General features: G+C 30.8%; 2 protein-coding genes across 2 annotated transcripts; both read right to left on the bottom strand.

Annotated features, from left to right (window-relative positions):
* Positions 1-48: 48 nt before the first annotated feature.
* On the bottom strand, positions 49-7019 carry TRIADDRAFT_31100 (uncharacterized protein; the record flags this gene model as incomplete). The annotated part of the gene is made up of 21 exons (XM_002116484.1): positions 49-172; positions 262-334; positions 466-569; positions 792-867; positions 990-1052; positions 1134-1179; positions 1341-1456; positions 1758-1829; positions 2064-2181; positions 2323-2381; positions 2539-2628; positions 2870-2928; positions 3236-3283; positions 3367-3433; positions 3871-3937; positions 4295-4352; positions 4505-4662; positions 5041-5156; positions 5261-5323; positions 6661-6732; positions 6914-7019. The coding sequence occupies 21 exons, from the start codon at positions 7017-7019 to the stop codon at positions 49-51; spliced, it is 1755 nt and encodes a 584-aa protein (XP_002116520.1).
* Positions 7020-9639: 2620 nt separating this feature from the next.
* Positions 9640-16496, bottom strand: TRIADDRAFT_31022 (uncharacterized protein; the record flags this gene model as incomplete). Its single annotated transcript, XM_002116483.1, has 19 exons — positions 9640-9799; positions 9994-10069; positions 10312-10374; positions 10487-10532; positions 10715-10830; positions 11092-11163; positions 11363-11483; positions 11973-12031; positions 12199-12291; positions 12400-12458; positions 12657-12704; positions 12848-12914; positions 13013-13079; positions 13901-13955; positions 14071-14228; positions 14997-15112; positions 15262-15324; positions 16167-16238; positions 16391-16496. The coding sequence occupies 19 exons, from the start codon at positions 16494-16496 to the stop codon at positions 9640-9642; spliced, it is 1617 nt and encodes a 538-aa protein (XP_002116519.1).

The raw sequence follows: 16496 nt of genomic DNA, 5'->3' as shown, positions 1-16496 counted from the left end.
AATTTCTTGATTAATCTTAAAATAATAATCTCTCGATAAAATTATTAATTAACAGTTTAAACAGAGTAAATTTACCTTGTAACATGAACTAGTGTAGTATTGGTTGAGATCTTTTCTGAAAAGATTCTCGATAAATAATTTCAGGTAATGGCCATGCTCAGAATAAACACTCCTACATTTGATTAGTGTTATAGCACAATCTTTGGTCTAACAGAAGGCAGCTGAAGAATGGCAAGATTCATTATTAATTTAAATACCTACCAGTCTGTTAGAAAATCTTCTACAACATGATGTATTTTATTCGCTTTAGGTAGCCTTCCCTTACGTGTAGTCGCTAAAATAGTAAAGATATAATCGAAGTAATTAATAAAGTAATGTAGATATAGACTAGGGCTTTGATCTCTGAATAAAAACAATGATTTTAATGCAAGATTATGTCATAATAGTAGATGGCACTTAACGAACCCTCGATTGACTGCTTATAATATCGAATAACTGGATGAATATTTCGGCTTTTATGGGCCATTTTTGCCGAATGGCTATAATTATCTTTAGCTAAGGTATCCTTTCTAGAATACACAAGACATTTACGAAAGGTTTTCCAAAGTTAGTAAAGTAGAACATTTATTTGCTTAAATGGCTTTGAATAGGTAAACGATGAGCAATATTAATAAAATTGTCTATTAAAGTTAGATAGTATCAAATTTTGTGGTAAATCTGATTTCATGAATTTATAATTCTATTCCACGAAAATATTATTGGTAGAAAGCTAATAATTCTAGAGTATTTACCCTGGTTTCGAGAAGCCTTTGCCATATTCGAAGGTTAGAGTGATAAATCCATCAATAATTTTCCTACCGGTATATTCTAAAGTAGAATTAAAAATAGATTGGCGGTAGCAGATATTCTACAACTCTACTATATATCAGTGTAGTCACATTTTGTCCTCTACAGTGTCCAAATCGGTTGATGACTACAGATAAATTTACCACGTAAGTTTGGCAAAATTCTAACCGGTACGTCTTCTAGATAATGATGCTGCCCATTTTTTTCTAGAATAGAAGCAGTAATTCTCGTTAACTAAAATGATTACAAATAATCAGGTCCCATTTCAATTTAATTATTTAGCATACTTATTAAAATTACATCGGCTAATGTTGCAAACATTTGATATAATCCCTATGGTATAAAAGTTTCATATAGGAAATGAGTGCCTTTTAATAGATGTTACAAGAATAACTTCTATACCATCTTAAATCATCAAATCAAGGAAACAGTAAGATCGTAAGGCAAAGAAATTAGATCCTCTATGCCAAAATCAAGCAGTCTGGCAAGCTTACCGAAGCTTGATTTATTCGCGTTATTAAATAATCTGTGATCTGGTTTGACCAAAAATCTGTAGATGGCCAAGGAATTTGATGATAACGCCATTCTAACAATCGATGCAAAGCTCGAGCTAGTAGTGGAAAAATTTTAAAATTTAGAAAAACCACAAAGCTAACCGTGCAAAACTTCATAGCTACCATAAATTAAGCCAGGTAAAATAAAACCTTATCTAGCCTTAAATAGAATAACCAGTGAAGAAATAGTTTAAAAACTCAGGAAGATTGACATCTATTATGGATTTTCCAAGGCTTAGTATACTTAATATTGTTGCAGAGATTGTTGCAAATATGAAGGTATCACAATACTCGTATGAAAATATTGGATACGTGCTTATAATTATCTGTTACGATAAGTAAATTCTTGCAGTATACCTGTATATCGAAATCCTTGGATGCAGCATCCGCCAGAATGTCGATAATCCAAAGAATGTGTTAAAGCACCAGCTGTAAAATAAATTGATAATTATTAAATCCGAATTAGTTGCTATTTAATCTAATCTTTAGTAACTTTTATTAATCCATCTTATTAATAGGTTAACTACATAGAATTATCGTGTAGAATACTTACTTATACAGCAAAGCAAATGATATACTTGACATACAGAAATTATATAAAATCTTAAGGACATAGTAATGGTTGACAAATTAATATCATCTTTAGGTTGAAAATTTATTTACCAAAGAACATGTTTGGCACGGATATGGATTCATAGTTGGGTAAGAGTGATGGGTATCTTTCTAGATGTTTTTCTCCTGATTTCGGATTAGCGGTCCTACTGAATATTGACCTATCATACTGAATAGAAATAGATGGGCATTTATTGTAAGTTGCATAGATTAAATAATATAGCCGCACAGAGTAGATTTTAAACGTAAGCGATTCTATAGTAAGGCTGAAACTGAGTATACAACCGATATGTTATGCAACTGCCCTTACTCGAAATCCTAAACAACGAATGATTCGATGATACTCTTTACTACCACCTGTTAGATCATCTGAAAATAAAATTGGTTAACTTATTGAGATGGTAATTGGTTGATATATTATTACCAACATTAAAATTCTTCTCACATTTAAACCGCAAATTTATACATTGAATTAAGTAACAAAATATTTTTCGGTAATTAATTTATAAAGTAGTGGTTATCTAACATAGAAATGGAAGATGTGGTTCTGCTCTTAATCCCAGTACAATTAAATTTCGTTTATTCTTGAAAAATCCAACATTCTTCATATCTCCCTCTAATTCATGGTCATAATTATCATCAGAAATAGCAATAAATATTATTTCTAGAAATCCTTGGCATTATTAAGAGTTTAATTACTTAATAGGTATCATAATTTAATAAATTACGAAAAATAATAAGGTGGTATGTATATACTGTTTGCAGTTATTGTTTCAGATCTTTTAAAAATATTTGATTAATATCATAGTTCTCAACTACAGATTTTCTATACATTTATAACAAAGTAATAATGTTACCTAGAAGACCATCTAGGGTTTTCAGCTGGTAAGAATCAATAACTTTGGTATTTTTTGCTCTAATTAATGATCGTTAAATAAATGTTACCTGCTGTATTGCAAAAATGTATGAGGTACGACAATAATCTGTAATTGAATCATTTTCTTTACGATATAAGACACGAGTACTTTCTTTTTTAGACCAAAGTTGGAGTGATTAGCTTATGCCGAGCATTATTGTATCAATTGCTGATTTAATCCAGCAGACATTACAAATAGTAAAAGAACTACTATGCTTTGTAAATGATCCTGATTCGATCAATAGTCAAGGTCCTATCCAATGTTTTAAATTCAACAATATCCATTTTAAGAAAATGAACACCTTACCTAATGTCTCCTATATAGTGAGTAGAAGTTGCCAAACGAATTCGATTCCTAAAATAAATTATTGGCCTGGTTTTAGGGTTTACGCATTTAATACTTTTTTAAGTGTAATATCCTGAATCCGGTCTTCATACCTTCCGTAAAGATGTAATATATTAGAGACGCTGGATAAAGATTCTGCGGTTTCAAATGCTGAATTGCCTATATTATATACCAGGTAAGAGATAACTTTTAAATATCTTTTAGGATTAACTATTACTGGTAGGAAATTGTGAAGTTGTGCAGCATTCTGCAATATGAAAGGATCAATTTATTTTCTTATTAAATCAAGTAATAAGCGATTCGAACTGCTAATATAAAAGAGCATGAAATCTATTCTCTAAGAAATGAAGATAGTAAAATAAATGAACATTTTCTAGGTTTTTTTATGCATAAGTTAGTAATGGATGAGTAACTAATACATTAGCTCCTGTACTCATGATCGTCATTGTAATATATTTATTATTAGAAACATCTAAATAAAATCTGCAATTGAATTCGGAATAATTGAATATAATTTTTTAAGTAAACTGGCTATATTTTTACCTAAGGCTGAAAGCAGAGATGCGATACATTAGCAGAACAAAAATCTGATTTACCTTGACCTAATATAAGAATATTTTGGCCTACATATTCGGAAGTATTGGTAGACATGGTCTCATAGCCCTGTTAAATATAGTAGCATGAAATAGAAATAACAATTTAAAATTTATGGCAGCCGTCAAGTACCCGAATAATATACGTAGGTAAAAATTAGCCAGCAAAAATACCCTAAGAATTTCTTAGTTTACCAAAATTTTATACTATGAGAATACTCATATCTTAGCCTTCTTTTTAAAGAATAAAATATGTTGAAAGACAATTTGTTCACTACGCCATTAGAATTTTTTGAATCGTAGAAATATCAGAAATTTTAGATAAACTGTATATATATATATTTTAATTGAGTAAATTCCCGACATAAGCATTAATTAACAGTATTCCGTTTAGATAGCAATTTATAATCTCGAACATTAACCGCACCATCGCATGATGTAAACCAGTAATGCTAGAAGGAATATTTGGTGTAGCCAATCCAGTGCTAGGTCAATAATTATAATTGATCAATGAAAAAATGTATTAGAAAACATACAATATTACTTCTGTTCTAGCATCACAGATCAGCAACTAGCAAATTGTACTGTTTCAAATTTGGCAACGATGTAAACGCATAAGAAATTAATAAACCATTACCTGATTATTGCAACATCACACATATAAATGGATTGTTTGGATGTTATAAATTTAAATCGGAGAGAATTTTTATAGTAAGCTCGACTTATTTGGATAATTTCTGTGTTGTATTGGATGTTGAGTTGCAGTACGTTAGCATAATCGTTTAGGTAGCGGATCTAGGACAAGGGGACATTAGAAAGGATTAGTTAGACTGAAACACTGTTACAATTGAAATATTGCAGGAAAAATAGTTAATGCACTATTTGCTGTACATGAGAAGTAAAAATCTGGTTATTTCTAAAATTGGTTTAGTATTCATTAACTTTAAGATAGACAAATGAATGATTCTGACTGACTATATAATTTAATATTTACGGACTAGAGGAAGAATTTACTCGGGATATATTATTTTGTCATAGGTGAAACGAAATAAATTCTAGCTGCTTCCATTTCTTAAGCTCCGTCGTAATTATTTTTATTACAAGCAAACGATAAGAATCTACTTAGGGCTATTCTAGATCTACGTATAACACTTCAAAGGATAGCCTCCTCACCATTTCATCAGCATGTGGATAATATTCATCAGAATAGTTAGGCATGATTAGCGAGTTATTATCGCTAAGTAATGAATTCCAATCATGTCTGAGATTAAATTCAGAATTTTTGGATCCTGTAGCACGTAATCAGCATAACAAGATATAAAAATGATTGCTAGAATAAAAATTATTTCGAGTTTAACCCATGCTGACATCAATGAAAACTACTAAAACTAACCTGTATTATTTTTATTGATTGATAGCAAGCGGCGATGTCTTGGATATTGGCGAAAAAAGGAACCTAGAGAATAAGATTAATAAAAATTAGCAAATACTTTATACTGTATACTTATTAGTTCCAAATTATTTGAGCCTGGTAATCTTGCAAAATATCAAAATAGTTGGCTCAGTTCGACCATGCTATCGTTATTCCTTATATATTACTGCATTACTTTGATTGTATTAAGCTTCAACTAGCAGTAAGGAAGACATTTATTGACCTGATCAAACGTAGAGCATCGTAGTCTTATTCAAACTTAATTAAAACAAATGAAATACTAATGTTTGTGTAATGAAAAAGCATGAGCTATTTTTTAAATTCATTTTCGATCTTAATACATCGTAATAAGACAGATGTCGTCTCTATTTTGTAAGCTTACTGAACGAAATAAAGAATAGATTTCGTCGGATTAGCTTATCGAAGGGAAGAAAGCGTGCTCGATAAGATATCTTACGTAGCATCTACTGTTTTGAAAACATTGTATCGCATCATAGGCTCAATGAGTTTGTCTATTAAGCAAAGTACGATTGAATTATGGCAGCCTGTAAATTGATAAAGACAGTTCTTGTCACTTACTAGATTTAAAGTTTTAGTCCAGAGATGAATACACGACTTGTAGAAGCAAATTTACTTAATGTTAAAGTAATGGACCAAATTAATATATGGCTTAGAATTAAAATGTTGGAAAGTTTGCAAGCGCAAATGTCTGGATTGAAATGTAGGACTTACTATTCAGGATAATTAATTTATTGCGAAGAAATAAGATGTGGACAGTACTGTTAATCGAAAAGATGATGAATCTTGGTTCTTGTGTTGAAAATCTAAGAAAGTCGATGTTTCAATCGTTGCTCTCATTCTATTCTTAGCTACTAATATTATGAAGAACTATCCTACTTTGAAATTGAGTTGAAAAGATCTTCCTATTGTCAAGCAAGCGATAGTATGAGAATAAAGTCCTTGTAAAGCAACTTACTCTTACAATGTTTTACTGCTCACTAAAGTAATTGACCTAATTTAGTCACGGCTTAAGATTAAAACGTTCGAAAGCTTGCAAGCGCAATCGCCCAGGATCGAAATATGGGTTTGGTTATTAAGGATAATTCATTCATTGCGAAAGAATAAGATGCAGACTACTCTGCAATTCCAAAAGATTGGCCAATGTTGGGCTCTTAAGTTAGTAATCTAAAAAAGTCAGTGTTTCAATCATTGCTCTTACTCTATTCTCGGCAATTATTAACTATGAACGACTACGTTATTTCAAACTTGAGTCGAAAAGACCTTGCCATTGCCAAGCTAGCAATAGCATAAAAATAAAATCCGTTCAAAACAACTTTCTCTCAATAATATTTGGTACTTACCTGATATGTTGCTCCTTTCGAAGACGGTATAGTCTCTGTTAGCACGTTTAAAGAAGTAAGCCATCTGTAGCCCTAATTATAAATGGTAAAGGTTATCTTCGAAATTGGGAGAAAATTATCAATTTAGAATTTACAAAGTACGCCCTAGGTTACTTTAGAGTAATAGAAGCACTATGACTTAATTTAATTGGGCCGATGACAAGCAACCACCGAAAGAATTTATGTACAGCTTCAAAATGTTTTCTTGACTTACCTCCAGGTCCACTACCGATAATACAGTACTGATGATGGATTATTTTAGCTTGAGCTGATAGCAGACAACCAATAGTGACTATAAGATAGAGATAAGTTGCTGCCATGATGGAATAGCTGAACGAATAATTAGCTAGAATTTAACGAATTGATTCTTTTTCTAAACGACTGATTTATATACAGAATCTTAATTCACAAGTTTGTCGCGTCGAAGTACGATGCCAATTGATTGCGATGGCTCTTATCTATTGAAAACTTATTGAATTATTCATAATCTATTTAGTTTGGACAATAGCCATAGAGATAAAGAATCTTTTGATCGGCGATAAACGAGAAATAAATGAATGACTTCTGCTACTAATAGTACAATAAAATGATTCTATTATTGTTTTGTGTTGAACTTGTTGGCTATGTTTGAAAACAAATGCGGAATAAATCTTGGTTGATTAGGACCACAACGAAATAAAAAATAAACCGTTTAATGAGATATTCATGAAAATGATTCTTGCAGTAAGTTATAGAATAAGCTGTTGTCCTTTTTAACCAAATTGCTTAGTGAGCTGTTTATTGAATTGGTTTTCTTAGGAAACTAGAGCGAGCAGCTGTCCTACTGGTTAGCAGTTACGCATGATATTGGATTTTGTAGAGGCAAATTGATTCAAGGTATTTTAGAATGAACTACTAAATAATCGAAAGCTGCCTGACTGAATACGGTACCATTGCTCTTACTTGCAGCTACAACCTGTATAGGCACATTCTCTTTACTTTATGATTATTCAGATCATTGTTAGTAACAACTAAACTTCAATATGCTAAGAGCTACAGTATGTACCGTAAATAGACATTATTTCTACTAGCCAAAGCACGATGAACTAATTTTATCCCATTGTATGGGCTAAGTATCTATTTTTACCCCCTTCATCAACAGTAACTCAACGCCTTACTGTATATGATCATCTGTACTCTGACATATCGAATCTTCAATAACAAACAATAGTTATGACTTTCTAAATATGCCTCATGATAACTTGAGAAAGTTCTATTACTACGGTCCACATTGTTAAACAAAAATAATATTTTATAGTCCAATACTATGTTACAAAATCTTAAATTTGAATATGTTTTCGTTCAGCTCTATGAGGTTTCTACAGTACTTTTGCCTTTTTGCTTTGGAAGATTTCATCGATTCCATAGCAGTCCTTACTAATTTTTACAGCTCTCATCATAAGTGAAAGCGAATGGAATAAAAGCAGCCGATTCTTCATTGATTGATGACTTTAATAAATATATTTATCATAATAGATATAGGTGCATTGGATGCCTACATCATACAGTGTATAAAATGGGTATGTAAATTTATCGGATACATGGATTATTATAGATTAGTAGCGTATGAATCTGCGCTAAAGTTCAATTTTAAAACTAAGCATTGCATTAGGGATAGTAGAAGCCAGTTAATAGATATAATACAACTGAGAATGGCATTATGCCATTAGTAAAATGTTTAGTAAATGTAATTGATATCACAGAAATTGAGTGTTTAGAAGATATTTGTTGGGCATGCTATTTAAAATCATTTTTGGCCAATATCGAAATATTAAAGTGTAGATTTGTAAATGTGCACTCGTCCGATAGTGCAGTAGCTCATACGAGCTCGTATTATTCATATTGCACATACATTTGGTGATTCCGTATTATAACACTTGCTTGCAGTGAAGTAAACTAGGCATTTTGAAAGGTATGCAAGCAAGCAGTTTGAGAAACTATTAATGATATTTTGCCCTCTTGTTCATTGTCTACAGATGGAGGATGTTATGATATCAAAGCACCATTTTAAGAGTTGGATCAAGAATGGTATATTCCATTTCTTCAAGATTATTAATCTTGAAATATTGATTTCAACGGTGATTCTTATAATAGTATTTCTAGAAGATGAAATTTTAAATAACCATCTATAAAGCAAAAAGGTTTAGTATTAACTGTCTTTAGTGGATATACTTCAGTCATTGCGCGATGGCTCTAGAACAGCTTGGAGGTAGCGTTTTGTATATCATGGCGATCTAGTGAACGTAAAGAAATCAGAATATATGTTACAATTCGTTTATCTTTCACGATAATTATTGGCTAAGAAATTGAGACTCGATCTGATGGAGTAGAGAACAGAATTTGATCAAGATTTAATTAATATCTAAGGCCGGATTCATTTATAATTAATTGCATTTTAAACAGAAAAATTAACTGACTGTAAAGACCACACTAGTTGATTTTAATATGGCTTCAGATATAACAGCAAATTTTTACCATTTTTAGACTAATAATGAATCGGTCCGAATTTAATCATGCATAGATTAATCAATAGCAGTTCGGTATTTCTAGCATTACCTTCCAGCAAAAGCTAGCATCAAAGTATCGTAAGTGTGTTTTAAGTAAATTCTCCATAAACAATCTAAGATAGAATCGATGGTGAAGCTGAGAACTCCTAAGGTAATGTGAAATTAATGTTATGAATTTAGAATGCAAATGCGCATAACACGTTACGCAAGAATTAATTTTAAAATGTTACATATGGTTGCAAGTGAAGCTCACCAGTCTGTCAAAAAGTCTTCAAGAATGTGATGTATTTTATCTGCATCAGGTAATAATCCATTTTCTTCAGTGGCTTACAATATTTGAAGAGAGGAAATAAATTGCAGCGGTTTATTAGACTTTTACAAAGTGTGCAATAGACTAGATCTGTAAGATTAATACTTGGGCACCTAAAATGAAAAATACTTTTGATTTACCTCGAATGTGATGTTTGTAATAACGTAGTATAGGATGGATATTGCGACTACGATAAGCATTTCTTGCCGTGAAACTGTAATTTTCCCGATCTAAAGTATCTTTACTGTGAAAAATATTGCATATCAATAAATCATTATTACATAATATTATTATTAGATAAATAGAAAAGGACTGTGTACAAGGATTGGCGAAGACTACTTATGGGTTCTAAATTTAATACACTACATTACTAATCAATTAATTTATGATTCAAATATTTCATCTAGCATTTGTTGTTTCTGTAGATACTCAACTTACTTTGGTTGTGAGAAATTCTTGCCATATTCAAATGTTAAGGCTAGAAACCCATAAGTAACTTTTCGTCCAGCTAAATCTATTTAAATACATGATAATAAAGTAAGCAATATAGGCTGCTTGCGGTATAGCTCGGTAAATAGGGTAAGCTACCACACAATGGCAACATAATGAAGTTTCTTATAAATAAATTATAGCATTGAATGACTCGGAGATAACAATTTACTTTTAAAGTATATGGGTGGAAAAAAGGCATTTCAGCTATCGGTACTACCACCATTAATATTAAAATATTTTTACTGGAATAACAGATATCCTTACTTTCAAGATTAGGGATAACTCGTGTAGGAACCTCTTCAAGATACAAATGTTGATGGTTATCACCTGTATTAATTTTAATACATTAACAGTCTCGATTACAAGATTTATAGTACTATACAAAATAATCATTCTATTTGCTATTAAAATTGCAAAAAATTGTCATGAAAAACTATACCAATCAATACAACATCAGCTAGCATTCCAAACATTTGATAAGTTCCCTAAATTAAATCATACAAGATATTGAAAATAATCCTACATACTTAAACGTTTCAAATATTATTTGTAAAGTTATTATTGTTTTTATATAAACTTTATATATTGAACTTTCATAAGTGTTTTAGAATTAGTAAACGATAATTATTATTCTTTGGCAGAAATAAGCAAACACAATCTTTCTTACAGAAGCTTGATTTATTCGCATGCTAAGATAATATAATAATTGTTCGCTTGATAATAATTTAGCAGGCCAAGGAACTTGATGATATCGCCATTCTAATAAGCGATGTAATGCACGAACTAACAATTTGAAAATTAAAATAACGATAAGTCATTTTATATTAGAAGTATGATTGCCATGCACTAACAACTATGTAAATAAGTGTAAAAGTTTAAATTTAAATATGTATCAATGTACTGCCTTTATTAAATAAAGCATGGGCATGTAGAGTAACTCTGGGCTACTGCAATTTTTGCAATGACTTAGCATGCTGGGATACTGTCATGCCTTGAGATCAATTATATCATTTAGCTGAGAGATGAAATATAGTTTTTTAGTACCTGAATATCGGAAACCTTGAATGCAACATCCGCCAGAATGTCGATAATCTAAGGAATGAGTTAATGCTCCGGCTAAAATAGCAATTGTTCAGGGAAGTAAATATTTGGATGTTAATGATTGCTAATATTTTGGTTAATTATGATTGATTAAACTAATAAATATATTTACGGATGAAGTTGACTTGATAGCAAATTTAAAACACGAGACACAAGAGTTTATCAGATTAAAAAACTTTACTGTGTAATTATATAGGTGAAAATATATCCATACCAAAGTACATATGAGCTACAGAAACCGCTTCATAATTGGCTTTAATGTCGGGATAGTGTTCTATAGACTCTTTCTTCGCAGATCTTGGTCTACAACCTTGGCCAAATATAGATCTATCGTACTAAATTTTAATAGATTTAAATAAAATCGGGTAAGTTTATGAATTATTGCATTCACCACAAGGCCAATAATTTCCCTCTATCAAGGATAATGAATAGCGATTAGTAGAAACTAACATTACGTTATTACTAAACGAAAATATAAACTATTTCGCTAATCATTTAATCCAACTATGAGAAATCAAGCTTAAAAAAGATGGTAAACTTTATGGCTTTAATTTTGATCATCATTTTATTTGTTTCTTGAAAAAATAATTTGATTCTATTATTTCTGGGTGAGGCTGTACATAACTTGATGGTAAGAAAATTAACTTATCTAAAGTATAATTTAATTTCTAAGCGTTGCTACGACATTCTTTACTGATATATTTTTAAATGGATAACATTACTACTAACAGTGGATGAAAATTAGCTGATACACATACCCCTATATATGTATGATTAACACCCATCATTTTAAGGTGTTCATTTACATAAATATAAATACTAACTTCAAAGCCTAAGCATCGAATCACATGATGATATCCTTTTCGTGTTCCTGTCATATCATCTGCGCATAGAAATTGATAGTAGAAATAAACATAACTATAAGTTATAGTTATCAATAATCATGGTCTTGAATAAAAGTAAGTAATTGCCGATCATAAATTTTACTACTCTATTATTGGTATTTAGATCAAGTTCTGAATTACTAGTTTTGCCATAAATGCAATGAACTTACGAGAAAAAGTTCATCTTTTGTACCCCTAAGAGCAATGGAAATTAATCCTTTCTTACGTTTAAGTATTCCAAAGTTTTCTAAGGGTCCTTCTATAGATATTCAGAGAAAGATACAGTTTATCATATTTATAAAAAATTGAAAATACTATATCTAATGTATTAATATAAATTCTAATATCTAAATCCTTCGTGAATTACCTACGATACCATCTAAAGATTTAAGTTGGTAAGAATCAACTATCTTGGAATTGACGGCTCTATATGTGAGTGTATCGAAATAAACGGCACATATTAAAAATTTATTTTTGTATAAAGAGGCCTTGCTTTACAAAATACTTTTGATAATTCAGTTCTATCCTTATAATAGCTTATGAAAAATTATTATTCATAGTTGACAGAAATTTTTGGTGCTTAGTTTCATTCTTCAACTATAGCAATTTGTTGATCTAACTGACCTAAGATCTCCTATATAGTGTGTTGATGTAGCTAATCGAACACCACCCCTACATATGAAATTAATTAGAGATAACCCACTTACAATATACAGAATTGAGCAGGTAGGTAAAATTCATAGGTGCTAACACTCCTAGCGCTTAAATTGAAATATGTAAACCTAATTAGCTCGAGTCAACACATAAATGCAAACCTGCCATAAAGATGGACAAGACCGGCAACGTTGGATATAGCTTGAGCTGTTTCGAACGCAGAATTACCTTACAAGTACGATAGAAATTTCGTGAAGAAACGTGAAATAATACGATTTCAACTTCGTTAGGTCAAAAGTATATGAATAGTATAGAATTAGGGTTACCTTGTCCTAGAATTAAAACATTTTTATTTACATATTCAGAAGTATTGGTTGATATGGATTCGTAGCCCTATAAATATGTGCAGGAAAATTAAAAGTTTAGCTATAGATTGATCGTAAATTCAACGTATCATAGTATCAATTAGTTTAATACAGACGGATATTAATACAAAGATTTTGCGTTACGTTGTAAATGCCGAGAGCATCATTATTATTCTATTATAAGAATTTCATATTATTTAAATGTTGTTAACATATAGCTAAATTTTAAGGTGGTGTATAGGATTAAAATTGCTAAAATTATTGAGGTATAACCAAGGTATTGTAATTAGTTAAAGCAGCTAATATCGAATGTAATTTTAATAGGAAAGTTCGACGAAAGGGGAAATATCGTTCACGTAATAATGCGACAATGAAGTGAAGATACTGCACTAATTTTGAGATATTGTATTTGTATCTATGTTTTCTTCGTAATTGTAAATTGGATTTTGAACTAAAACTATTCTATTCTCCAATGCAATAGACTAGAATATGTATACTGTACAGTGTTAGTCGCTATGTCAAGAATATTCGCAAGTGCATCGTCGGCGTAGGCCGAGACTATAAAATGCCGAGCACTAACTTAGCTGCTCTGTTCCTTTTAGTCACTTGCAAGATCACTTGACTATTATTGCTAAGAATATTCTTACGTTTTTCTTTAATACATTTTACGACTAAGATTAACGTAAATAAAGTGAAGTATTTAAACCCTATCACTCATTAGTAGCTTATTTGTATAGTTGAGAGTTAGTTCAACTACGATAGGTCCCTAAGTTAATTGCAAAGGAGAATGGTAACAATTGCGTAGTTATATTGTTTTGCTACCACCTTTGCTCGTTACTATTCACTTACCTCAGCATATTGCATACCGGTTGTATCTGGTATTTTAGGTTTTGAGAGTCCGGTGCTGGATAATTGCATAGATTTAATTATAGTAATAATGTTAGTGCTACTTGTGCAGTATAAACTACAGGTGTAGTAACAAGACTTGGAATTTGGATATTCCAGCCAATTAAGCATACCTAATGATGGTTACATTACACAAATGGATATTTTGATGTTGGTCAATTAACTTAAACATATTGATACCATTAAGATATCCTCGGGATAATTTAACAATATCTGTTTGATATTGGATATTTAGTTGTAGTCGATTGGCGTAATCATTTAGATAACGAACCTGGAGATCAGATCAAAGTAATTAGGAATTTAGATTACTTCAAGCCATTGGATACGAAATTTGAAAATCAAAGTCCATGTAATGAAATAATATTAATTTACTATTTTAGAAGTTAAAATTTGTTACAAGAATTGCGTACTAAACGTTTTAAACCGTTTACTGCATTTCTGTATGGAGGATGATTAATGTAATCATGATAGATGGAACAAATTCTTCCTCATGTTTTTACTTGATGAATACTAAAAATGTTTAGCATAAGTGTATATGTAGTGTAAATGAGGAGGCAGATTTTATAAGTTCTATTAGTCCATTAATGTTAATTTGCAAATGTTTACAAATTTCATATTAATGGTACAATTTTAAAGATGATACAAGGATTACTTTCCGGCTAAGCAGCGATATTATGGTTGATTTACGTTACTGATTTTAAGTGGATCAATGAGCTGAATGGAGGATTAAAATACGATATGATAATAACACTTGGGTAAACTATTACTGCTCATTTCCTAATTTACTGTTGATTATGAATTTGGAAGCTTACTATTACTAGGAATAATTACTACGATTAACTTAAGATCGACATGTAGAGGATATTAATGATCTGATGGCTAGCTTGTTAAAAAAATTCTAATCTGTATAATGAAGGTGAATTTTACAATAGATTAGCATCACATTATTATCAATATCACATTTCTAAATTGCAAGGACTACAGAATACTAAAATTTCAACATGTCGGCATCCAAACTTGTTTAACGATCAAAAATTACCAATTGATCAGCATGAGGATAAAGATCGTCGGAATAACGAGTCATTTTTAAAGAATCATTATCGCTTAGAAGAGTATTCCAGTCATGTCTTAGATTGAACTCGGAATTTAAGGAACCTAATCAACAATTACAAGCCAAATCAATTAATTTCCAATTTGTCAGCACTTGATACTAATCGCCAAGAAACATCTAAGTAATCTGATGCTTTCATTATAGCTATATTATCGCGCCATATTACCAAATTATTAATAATAAGCTTTTTCACCTGTGTACTGCTTATTTAAGGATAGTAAACGACGATGTCGCGGATAGTGGGTGAAAAATGAGCCTAGAAGGTTTAATAAAACTATAGATTAACTTAAACAGCAATCAAAAAAGAGATTTAAAGTAGAAAATAGCTATTCCTATTCAAGTAGTTATCTCTACACAGGCGAAACAGTTACTGTAGAAAGTTAAGGTCAAATTTCTATAAATAATTTTGAATGAAGCGATAAGTTGTAAATTTAACTCTTGATAAATTGAATTTGGTCAAGATGGAAGATTATGAAGTCCTACAGAGACCTTGACATTTATTAAACACTGTTAATAAAAATACGAAGATATATAGAAGAATGATTTCATTCGGATCTCATTTGTAGTTAACATTAAATCGTTATTAGAAGGATCGAAAAAGATTAAATTAAAATATTTCCTACTACCACAAATTGCTCATTCGTTCTCGTACAACAGTTGTAAAAAGAAAAAGTATATCCATAGGAGAAATTACGAAATCTGTGTTAGAAAATAGCGGTTAATGATTCTATTCAAGAGGAACCAAGTAATGTGGAGTTTGAAAGCAGCAGATATCCTCACAATAAAATTCTTCGGATTATAAATACTGATATCCAACACTGATCACAGTTTAATTGAAACATGTAACTTATCCAAAGTTGATAAGATTAAGATTGCTTTGAGAATAAAATTATCTTGACGTTCAAAGCTCTTAAAGTGAGCATGCTAAAAGTAATCAATCGTCTATAACCTTCGATATGCTTAGTAACAAGAATAAAATATGGATAATTAACGCTATACTATCAAATATTGACTCGAGCCCATAATTTGGTGCCGAAAGTGTTACAACCTGATTGTTCGGTGGAAAGATTGTTTCTTCTACACAATATTATGGATTACCTGCAATATTATGCCTTTCAAAAACGATGTAATCTCTTCCAGCTCGCTGTAAAAAATAGGCCATTTGTAATCCTAATCGTTTCATAATATTGAGGTGGCTTAATAAATCTAACCTTATTATTATGATAAATAATTTGCCGTATTTCATGTCTTACAATAACTAAATTGCAACATAGATGCTATTAAAATCTAAATCATTAAACATAAAAACGATAAAAAATTACCTCCTGGTCCAGCACCAACGATACAATATTGATGTTTGATAAACTTCGATTGAATAATGAAGGGCAAAGCCAATAATAAGAAGGTAAAGCTAAAGATGTTTGCCAT

Source organism: Trichoplax adhaerens, genomic scaffold (genome assembly GCF_000150275.1).
Source record: "Trichoplax adhaerens TRIADscaffold_16 genomic scaffold, whole genome shotgun sequence".
NCBI lineage: Eukaryota > Metazoa > Placozoa > Uniplacotomia > Trichoplacea > Trichoplacidae > Trichoplax > Trichoplax adhaerens.
Note: the sequence above shows the minus strand (reverse complement) of the source record. Positions and strands in the feature narration are given on the sequence as shown.